Raw genomic sequence first — 10,021 nt, forward strand, 5'->3', positions numbered from 1 at the left:
TTTAGGTACGTCAATAAGTTAACCTATTTAACCTGTCATGCCGTAATTGACCTAACTGAAATGGAAAAGTTTGAACTTTTAAATTGGTGGGTCAAGCCGAACTAGTCCACCTAGAAAGTCTGTTGAACCAACCCGTTTTGATAGTGCTAAATTTTATAATATCTTTCTTTTTATCCCATGTTTCTTTCTTTTCTTTCTACTTATCTTCTTTGTAAAGGGAGCCAAGAGAGCAAAATCACTCAACCTAGAGATGAATGAACTCGAACCTGCAATTTATCAGAAATACAATATTCTATCATATTTAACAAACCCGTTTGGGTTGTAACTTATAAGACGTGAGGATTTACGCATTGCATTTTGCTTAAGACAGAGATCATATATATTCAAAATTCTGAGCAGAAGCAATTGCATTTGAAATAAGTCAAATAACAGATGCCCCATGTATTTCCCTACCTTTTATCATTTATTGTATCGGCAGCATTTTTCTAGGTATATACAGATATTTAGAAATAAAACAACAAATGCAAAACCTAAATCCAGCTACAGCTAAAGGCTAGACCTTAAAAAGAAAATGTATACGAATGTTTTAAAATGGGTCAGCGTCTTTTTCCCATATGTATATAGGTCACTGATTATGGGAAAGTGCAAAAATTTACCTCCTCTTCACCCAGCAGATTCTTCAGTTTAATTTATCTTTGAAAGAATGGATCCAACTATAATGACTAAATGGAACATAACTATCTAGAGTCCGAAAGAATTAAGATCTTCACGTTTTATTGACAAGCTTTCCGAATCTCATCCATCAGTGCTATCAATGCCACTTTCCACTCACAGCACTGTGCATCAGAGCTGAGTAGCTTATGCATTGTGCTTAACTCATCAGGACTTGCCCTTAGTAGTATTGGTTTCATCTTTTCAAGCATGTTATAATTTTCCTGCTTAATCAAATCGATACCAAAAATTTTGGTATTGGTATTACCTAAATAGCTACTGGAACCATATGTGCTGCCTGAAGAGGCAACTTTGTGATTCCAGTACTCTACACACAAATGACTTGGATCTTGGGCTTCGATGACCTGAAAAAGTGTCAGAATGTAATAGAACATCAGAAGAGAGAACATAATTCCAGAGGAACATTCTAGAACAGTCACGTTTTTCCAAATTAATTCAGTAGTCATTGACAAAATTGAATAAGCTATGTTAATTTAGTTCAACACACAATTTGGTGAAGAGATTTAAATTATGTGAATTGATTTTACATTAGATAATGAACAACACACAGAAGATATTCGTGTTAGCTCAAGTTGGGCAAAAATATAAGATACATGTGTTTTCATTACCTGAATAATAGATGGTAAAAGGAAGCCAAACATTCTATGACCGCTAATGCTTTTCAGGAGCTCTAAGGGAGGAAGTTCTAGTTCACCTAGACTCCTTCTCCTCGTTATCTCATGATGTAATCTCTTCAGAACTGATTCCCAGCAACTATCTGCTGAGATATCTGTGAAAGCCTCACTTGGACATTCTTCCATGGTAACCTGAAATATGTTTTATGGAACACGAGAGAAACACACCTTAATTAAAATCAGGTCAACTCAAATAAACACTTCCACAAAAACTCAGATACAGTTGATTTAGGGCTATACAGTGATGTCAATGAGTTTCTTAGCCTAAAGAAACAAGAGATTAAAACTATGTTGTCCGATTCAATAATTTGAGACAATGATGCAACTACATAAACATCTAATCGTGGAAAAGTTTCCAGCCATTGGGTGTATTCCACCAACACATAAACCAATCATAATGATATATTTCAAGATGATGGAAAAAATTATTTAATATGGAGAAAAGTACAGAAGGTAAAAGGAAATCTTCCTACGTTAAATTAAAAAAAAAAAAAAAAAAAAAAAAAAAGCCAATGGTATAATTCCTTATCCCTCTGCAAGCTAGGGAAAAAACAAAAACTATACAGAAATCATCTGCAGAAACACACAGCCATAGAGTAATCTGTCCCATAAATCTCTACGTTATATTTTAGCATAGGGAAAAAACAAAAACTATACAGAAATCATCTGCAGAAACACACAGCCATAGAGTAATCTGTCCCATAAATCTCTACGTTATATTTTAGCATAGTACACCATAACCTAACCTAGCAAACACAACATTACACACCTTGTTGAGGCAAACAACTATATCATTTTAATAAAGGCATTTAGAGTAAAATGCCTGACAATATTTTAAACAGAATATTCAACTTGAATCTACATTGGAGGCCAAGAAGCCGTGTTTTAATTATATTCAAGCCAAAATGCATTTGGAAATGGAAATTGGCATCTGAAAATGTCAACTACATGGATTCCAGTATTATCAAGAAATAGTAACTAGTCAAAATGATTTCATTTTCAAACCTAAAACAAAAAAAGGTAAGGAATGATACCTTGAAAAGAGGTCCAAGAAATCCAGCATCAATAACTTCAGAAATATAGCTACAGATTCTTGTTGGATCAATAATGCTATAGAAGTTAACTCGACTCTTGAATCCTTCAAAAGTATACCAAAATGCAGACAAGTTAAGTTCCAAGTAATAAATCAACCAAGGTAAAATCTTAAAGCCCAGAAAAAATCCTACTGGAATACCTTTTGGATATATTGCATGCTTACTGCACCACAGCTTTCCGTGAACAACAGATCCCAAACTTACAGGCTCGACAGAAGTACCAAACATTTGCATTAAGCAGCTTTCCTCTGTCAAAAACATACTAGTACTTGTGGTATCTATGACCGCCCTTTTAAATAGATTGTTTTGCAGCTTTCCTGAATCTGAATCTGTTTGCAGATCCAGCTCAATTTTTCCACCATCAAATGTACAATAATTGTGAGCATCCCTAGAACATGGTGATGAAAAATCAGTCTTTAGAACAGAAAATGAGTTTTGTATGTTGCCCTCAACACCAAGTTTCACATTGTCTTCTTCCATTCTGGTCTCTGAACAACATACCTTTTCCTTTACTGAAACAACTTCATCATGATGGTTATCAGAAATATGCCGCAAATGATTTTCATTTTCACCAGAGGTAACATCAACATTCAAATCCAGAGGACCTGCCTGATCTACTTTATCTTCATTTTCTGTGACCAATTTTTTATCATCATTATTGTCATTATGACTATCAATACTGTCATATGGGGCCCTAGAAGTTACAGGGTGTGACTCAGACTGCCCTATTTCTGAAGTAATATGACTCGTAGGTGTAGGACTACTAGGTGTGTTTAAGTTTGACCTATCCTTCGTTCCTAAACAGCCAGCTGAGCTTTCCCTTTCTTCATAATCCTTGTTTTTGTAAATATCTTGCTCAACATCTGTTTTATCTATCCAAACCTCTTTGGCATTGGCAGAAACCATTCCAAAGTTTTTATTTGCCCACAACTCAATAGCAGCTGATTCTCCTTCTAATGCTCCAACCAACATATTGAGGTCATTTATAGTATATCGAAGCAGAACAAATTTTTTCTCCATTTCGCACGAACAGAATAAATTAACATGCCTAAGACAAGAATATATGTCGGGAGAGCACTCACAACCCATAGCAGATAGGTGCAAGTCATAGAAGCAAGAGAAGCATTCTCTTTCCTTGTACAAATCAAAGTCACTATTCATCTTCAGAGACTTAAGATGAGTTGGAAGACAGTCTAGCCTTTCTTCTTCCATTTTTATCCTTGCCTATCACAAATAAGGGTAACAAGAAAACTAAGTACTGAATAAAATATCTGCATGGTAGAAAAAACTGTATAATAAATGAGTTAAAAAACTTTATGGAGGTCTCAGAATTTGTGGAAGTAGGTATGAGCAAAGTGGAGAGGGTGAGAGAGCCATTACCTTGACTGCCTTGGTAAGATCTCCATCTTTCCCACAGACACTACTCCATTTCAAATTTTTTGGAGTTTCCTTTCCAAGAGCTAACCCTGCAAGGGCTCGCACAGCTTCCAGTGCTGATCCAAATAACAGTTTGTCATGTGACAATGATGTCTTACGACATTGTAAACTGTAAAGCTCAACAGCATTCTGACCATGCATTAACCAATCAATAGGAGCCACATTGACTGCCTCTGCACAGTTGAAGCCACAATTGAAGCCAGAATGATATGCCCTTGGAAAGGTAATAACAAATTCCCCAGAATGCTGAACTGTGCGATACACAGGCACTCCCTCAGATTTAAGAATTGAAGGAGAAAACTGGGTAACCTGCTCAAAGGAAAAAATCAAAACCATTAGAATTATAATACTTTTCCAAACTTACAAACTATGTGGTGTGTACATAGAATGCTAAAAACTGAACAAATGCACTGGGAAAATCTGGAGATGAACAAATGTTAATTGTTAGTAGTAATAAAACTGACAAAATTCATCCCACTATGTAAGGAGGGATAGGCTTTAAACAGATTGATTATTGATAAGAGCGACCATCATTGCAGCAATAACGGAGCTGAAAGTTTGTGTCATACAGAACACATCATGAAGGATATTGGTCATGAGGAACTGTCAAGTCATTAAGATGATGCCAATTCTCAGTCACGACTTTTCCCAAACACACTAGCAGTGTGGTTTGCTAGAATCTATAATGAACTTCAGTTCTAAGGTATGATAACTGATAACTACTCTAATCATTAATATATTTCTTCTCTATAGAAACAATAAAGTAGTACTAAAGCAACTGATAACTGAAAATACTAGTCAACAACCGAAAGCAATAAGGAAAGTACAAGTGGTAGCGTTATACCAGTTCATTGAGTAGATTTGGTTGTTCCTCAAATAAATCACTCAAGTGCTTCCTCATTACATTTTCCAAAGCTGGAGCATGGCTTCCAGGTACTCCATACCATACTTTTGGGTCACCCCAGTGCAAATAGTTTAGTGAATAGAGGTGATGGTCCTCAACATGCTGTTTCGAGAAGCAGAAAATGATGACAATATGTTATCTTTCTAAGAAAAAAGTTAGGAATTGAAATGAAAGAAATGCAAAATTCAAGATCACTGCATATGTTATTAGTTTTATAGTTCAACATGTCAAATATATCAACACAAGCAAGTGGAATACAAAATACCGCAAGTGCAAACATACTGAGGTTTCTATTATATTAATTTATTTAATGATAAAGCAGTATGAAGCAGCCCACTCCATTCTCTATTACTTCAAGTAATCTATTTTGTTAGGTAAACCTTTAACCAAGTGAGAAATTTTCTAAACTAAACAGCTGTCAAAAATTTTAAGCAAACTTTGATGAAAAATAACTTAAACTCTTAACATCATGTCATGGCAAAAAAATTGTTTATATTACATCTCATCAAGTTGAGTTAAATTTAGACTTGGAAAAAAATCATTACTTACCCAGCAAAATGATGAAAAACACATGCCAACATACAGCCATGGCACTAGAACTCCTGATATATCACTTCCCTCATAACTTAGTACAGAACCTGGCAGCCGCGGGAAATTATTCAGATTCCAGCCCGACAGAGCATATTGATCTGAATCACTCTTAGTTAAGGATGATGCCTTAGGAAAACCACTTCCAAGTGCTCCAGTTTCCAAATCAGCTCCATAATACACCTACAATATAACACAGTAACATATATACTGTTTCCACGGTTGTGTGGTAATAAAGACTAATATAGTTTTCAATAGACAATGCTTAATACCTCAACCTCATCAGTTGGTTGTTCAATTATACGCCAGTATTCACCTTCAATTTCCTCCTCAGAGGGCTCCCATTTCCTCTCAGGGTTGCTGTCGTTGGCTATTCTGTCTCCATTGGCATCTCTCAACCCAAAGTAGCACTCTTTAAAAAAATTAGCATATTGCTGAAAGTCTTTAAGAGTGAAGTCTGACCCTGATTGAAATCCAAATTTCTCTTCAGACTCAGAAGCATTGGCAGGCTTCCTCCTACATGTCCCTGTTTTGGAATGCTTTCTACGTTTTCTTTTCCTTCCCCTACTTTTTTTCCTCATAGGTTCCCTATTTTGAAGCAAATCAATTTGTTGAATACGGGTGGGAAATTCAGCATTTTCCCATAGATCTTTCTCCTTAAGAGGACAGGGTGGAGTCCAGCAAGCTGGTGGAACAATCCTACATATGCCATGGTGTTCAGCTAGGGGCCGAATCTTTGCTATGTAACTGAGTGTGTCTTCAAACTCCTAATTAAAAAGAATAAAAATAAGAAATCAAATTACTCATAGTACAATATTACTACCACAAATGTGAAGATGGCAATAATAATAACAAGTACTTCAATAGTCGGATAGAAGACAGGTGCTTCTTCAATTATAGGCCGACATGCTTCAACTGGATCCCATCGAGCTGATATCTGCAGCATAGCAATAATAATTCAACATATGAAAAAACAAAATCTCTCTTCTATATAATCATTAATGGTAGCTTTCAACCCATTAATTTCTTCTATACTATAAGAAATATGTTTAAAAAACTGAATTTGGTCATTGACTAATCTATATCCTATTATGCTTTCAATAAGCTGGGAATCAGATTATTCAAGTTAGATTCACCTGATGACTATCAAGACAAGTATTGATTGCTCAAAATTGTGAACCCTCATATTAAACAAGTTCATCTAATTCAAAAAACAGGAAGGGAAGTTTAAAAATAAAATTACTTAAAGCACAGGGTGCTGAAAGGTAATTCTACTCGGATTTCAAAAGTCGGTTCCTATTTGTTCCAAAGACAAGAAAAGTACAGAGTATTGTTGATGGACCATGAAAGCATTATGCATGCTCAACACATAGGATCATATTGCATACCTTTCTATTTCTCAGACTGTCCGAAGACTCAAGCACATTGTTATTTTTTGGCTTGTTCCCCAAAGGATTATCCTGAAAAATATGAGTGATAAATTTATTAAAATTTGCAGCCTCAATAAAAATAATCAATGTAAAAAATGAATTGAAGGAAATCATAATTAATAATGTTACATTCCAAATATTGCCAAAGGATTTGGTACAAAAAAGTGTGACAGTTTAATGTCAAAGAGGTCAAGCTGTAGAAAACAGAAAGTAAGAATGCACCAAAAGTAAACAGCAAAAATTGTAGATGATGCACATGAAAATTAATATTTAAAAAGAAAATAGAGATAGTGATGCATTCATATTTCAAGTACTGGAAAATATAATTTAAATTTCAGTTTCAAGTAAAGACAGAACATTCACTCAATCATAAATTAAATCCAATCTTATAGGCTGAAATAAGTCATAAATATTTACATAAGCATCCTCAAATAAATTTCCAAAGACTCCGAGTTAAAAGAGTACTGGATGCCATAATTGGGAAGGAAGGGGAGATCTGTATAAAATACAGACCAAAACAGTGCCAAGGTTCACACTCTAGTTTTTTTCCCCCTCATGTGTCTATTGCATAGCTTCAAAATGTAATGCATAGCATTCGAATGGTCAATGAAAAGATACAATGAATTTAAGCAAATAATACTTTTACAGTTATAATAAGTACAACCTCCCAACATTGAAAATCACCTAAAAGGAGCACTTTTGATATTTGGTACTTCCCTCTTGTTTGAAAAATCAAGAAGCAGACAACATGCACTGAATAATATGTATTACATGTTACCTATTTTTCACCCCTTCTATGAGGTATGTCAATTTAGAGATATTGAGAGTGACAGATACAAATACCACTGGTGTATGCAATTCCAAAAGGCTAAACAGAGGCAGTACTAGTCACAACCACTTGCTGAAAATTTTCTAATCTTTCAAATCCCCGTGATATAAAGAAACCACAAAGCTTGGCACATAGACCAGGCAATAGAAGATGTTAAGCAATTAGGATATGAGATAATTAACGATCTGAAGGGCAGAAGTTAGCTCATCAACTAGAAGTGTTGAACAACAAAAGCCATCACAAGTCACAAGTGAACACAGAACGTTATAAGCAAATTAAGAGGGGGAAAATAGTATAGTAACACATGACTAGCAAGATTTTTCAGACACAAACATGAATAATAAGATCACCAGCAATTGTGATCCTTAAAACAGAGGATAGAAGATTTTAGATACAGAGGGAGGAAATAAAATATTCCAAAAGGGGCTTCAGAAACAAAGACGTATCACACATTGCTAGGGTTTGAAATTCTAACCTCTTTGGCTTTAGAATCTGCAACCAGTTTCAACTGCTCCATTCAATGCAAAATGATAATATAGATAAACTAATTGAATAATTATGCCTGCAACAAAAGCCACATACCCTTTATCATAGAGTCAACAAAAGATCAAGGAGAAAACCCAGAAACAGTTTTCTACTTCTTTATTAGCAAACTCACTGACGGGAAAAAGAAACGTTAACAAAAGCAAAAAACAAAAAACAAAAAAATAGGGGTAATAGAAGAACAAATGCAGAACATCACAATACTCACCCCAATGCAGCAAAAAGACAGTTCGGTTCCTTCCACGTTCTGATTGCGTACAAATGAATTAAACATGAAATTCCTATAGAGATCAACACAGTGAAGAAAACCTAAATGCAAATTCAATTTGCATGTGTATGCATATTCCTGTGAAACCCCTTAACAATTGCCTACAAATTAAAAAAAGTACAAAATCCTATGAATCATGGAATCAAATGCTCAAAAATTCAAACAGTTCCCACAAATGAAAACACAAAATTAAGAGAAGAAAATTGAAACAACAATTGACCGAGTAACAATCTTTATTTAATTTATTTATTTTGACAGGTGGACTGGGAAAGAGAATTATTAAATTAATAAATAGATATAATGCAAAAGATAAAGCTACAGGTTAAAAATTAAAACCCGAATACTTTTCAAAATATTCTATTTATTTATTTTTCAGTACTTTTCTTAAAACGAAGACAAGTAAAACATTATTATTTTTTGAGAAAATATAGGGGCACAAAAAAAAAATAATAGTGCATATACCTCAGAGATAGAGATGTTAAGATATACTACGTCGAAAGGTGTGCTTGCTTTTGAAGTTTTCTAATGCTTTCTTATTTTTATGATTAAAAGGTTAAATTATAATTTGATGGGAAAATGCATCAAATGAAATCAAATATAGATATAATAATAATACGAAAGAAACCATTCGTATCAAAATAAATAAAATATAATAATGAAGAAACAATGAAAAAGAAAAGATAAAAATAAATAAATAAAAAATAATAAAGATGGATGAGAGAGAAAGAGAGTGAAACGAACCCGCTCTAACGCACGCAGTATTAACGGAAAGCGATGAAACCAACCAACCAACCATACACATGAAACAATCACACAACACAACACCTTAAAACTGTGGGTGTTGTCTTCTGCACTTGGAGTAATTAACATGAAACAAAAAACAACGCAATGTTTATATGTACTTGCTGAACAAAAATAAAAACGTAAATAAAAGTATTGTTAGCTGTATGAAATGATGGCTTATGTTTGGATTAAATTATTTCTCTTCTTTTTTTTAGTAATTTTATTTTACTTATAAACATGATTTACACAATGTTTTAAAATTAATAATTAATGATTAATTTATACTCATTTTTATTGAATAAACATTATTTTAATACAGGAGAAAATCAAACTTAAGAACACAAAATTAACATTTTATGTTCCAGGTCAGACCTTATAACATAACTATTGAGCTAACAAACTTAGTTTCTTTTCTTTGAATAAGCAAGTAATCATTATTTTTGTAACTAACTAAATAAACCATCCTTAAATTTTAATAGTTTTCATGAAATTATTAATAATTAAAAATATTTTTAAGAAATATTTATATAAAAATTTATTATAATGTATAATTAAAATATTGATTTTTATATATAAATATTGTTTCATAACTTAAAATTTCTAAATCCGTAAATGATTCTTAATATGAAATGATGGTTTATGTTTGAATTAAAATTTAATATAATCTTGGAGACACTAACAATTACAACCTATCCATAATATATAGTCAATCAATAAAATATTTTTAATTTAATCTTCT

The 10,021-nt window shown here is 33.3% G+C and overlaps 1 protein-coding gene across 2 annotated transcripts; it reads right to left on the minus strand.

Moving 5' to 3' along the window:
- Nucleotides 1-380: 380 nt before the first annotated feature.
- On the minus strand, nt 381-9,259 carry LOC109803511 (lysine-specific demethylase JMJ18). Of its 2 annotated transcripts, XM_020365117.3 has the most exons (13): nt 9,241-9,259; nt 8,440-8,600; nt 8,164-8,250; nt 6,818-6,889; nt 6,289-6,366; nt 5,702-6,196; nt 5,391-5,612; nt 4,782-4,943; nt 3,881-4,246; nt 2,641-3,724; nt 2,441-2,544; nt 1,341-1,538; nt 381-1,076 (listed from the first exon to the last, which is right to left on the minus strand). In XM_020365117.3, the coding sequence occupies exons 3-13, from the start codon at nt 8,203-8,205 to the stop codon at nt 774-776; spliced, it is 3,126 nt and encodes a 1,041-aa protein (XP_020220706.1). In that variant the 5' UTR covers nt 8,206-8,250; nt 8,440-8,600; nt 9,241-9,259; the 3' UTR covers nt 381-773. The 2 variants fall into 2 exon arrangements, with proteins under 2 accessions (XP_020220706.1, XP_082916439.1); XM_083060313.1 differs by lacking the exon at nt 9,241-9,259 and having other exon boundaries at nt 8,440-8,813.
- Between the last annotated feature and the right edge of the window lie 762 nt (nt 9,260-10,021).

The sequence above is a fragment of the Cajanus cajan genome, chromosome 1, assembly GCF_000230855.2.
Source record: "Cajanus cajan strain Asha chromosome 1, NIPB_CcT2T_4, whole genome shotgun sequence".
Taxonomy (NCBI): Eukaryota; Viridiplantae; Streptophyta; class Magnoliopsida; order Fabales; family Fabaceae; genus Cajanus; species Cajanus cajan.

What these genes read in the sequence shown, in the direction of transcription:
- LOC109803511 (XM_020365117.3), bottom strand. Translation starts at nt 8,205, where the DNA reads ATGGAGCAGTTGAAACTGGTTGCAGATTCTAAAGCCAAAGAG. An exon ending in TCTTCTATCCGACTATTGAA is followed by an intron (nt 6,197 to 6,288) that starts GTACTTGTTATT and finishes CTTTTTAATTAG; the next exon opens with GAGTTTGAAGACACACTCAG. An exon ending in ATCTTACCAAGGCAGTCAAG is followed by an intron (nt 3,725 to 3,880) that starts GTAATGGCTCTC and finishes TATTTGTGATAG; the next exon opens with GCAAGGATAAAAATGGAAGA.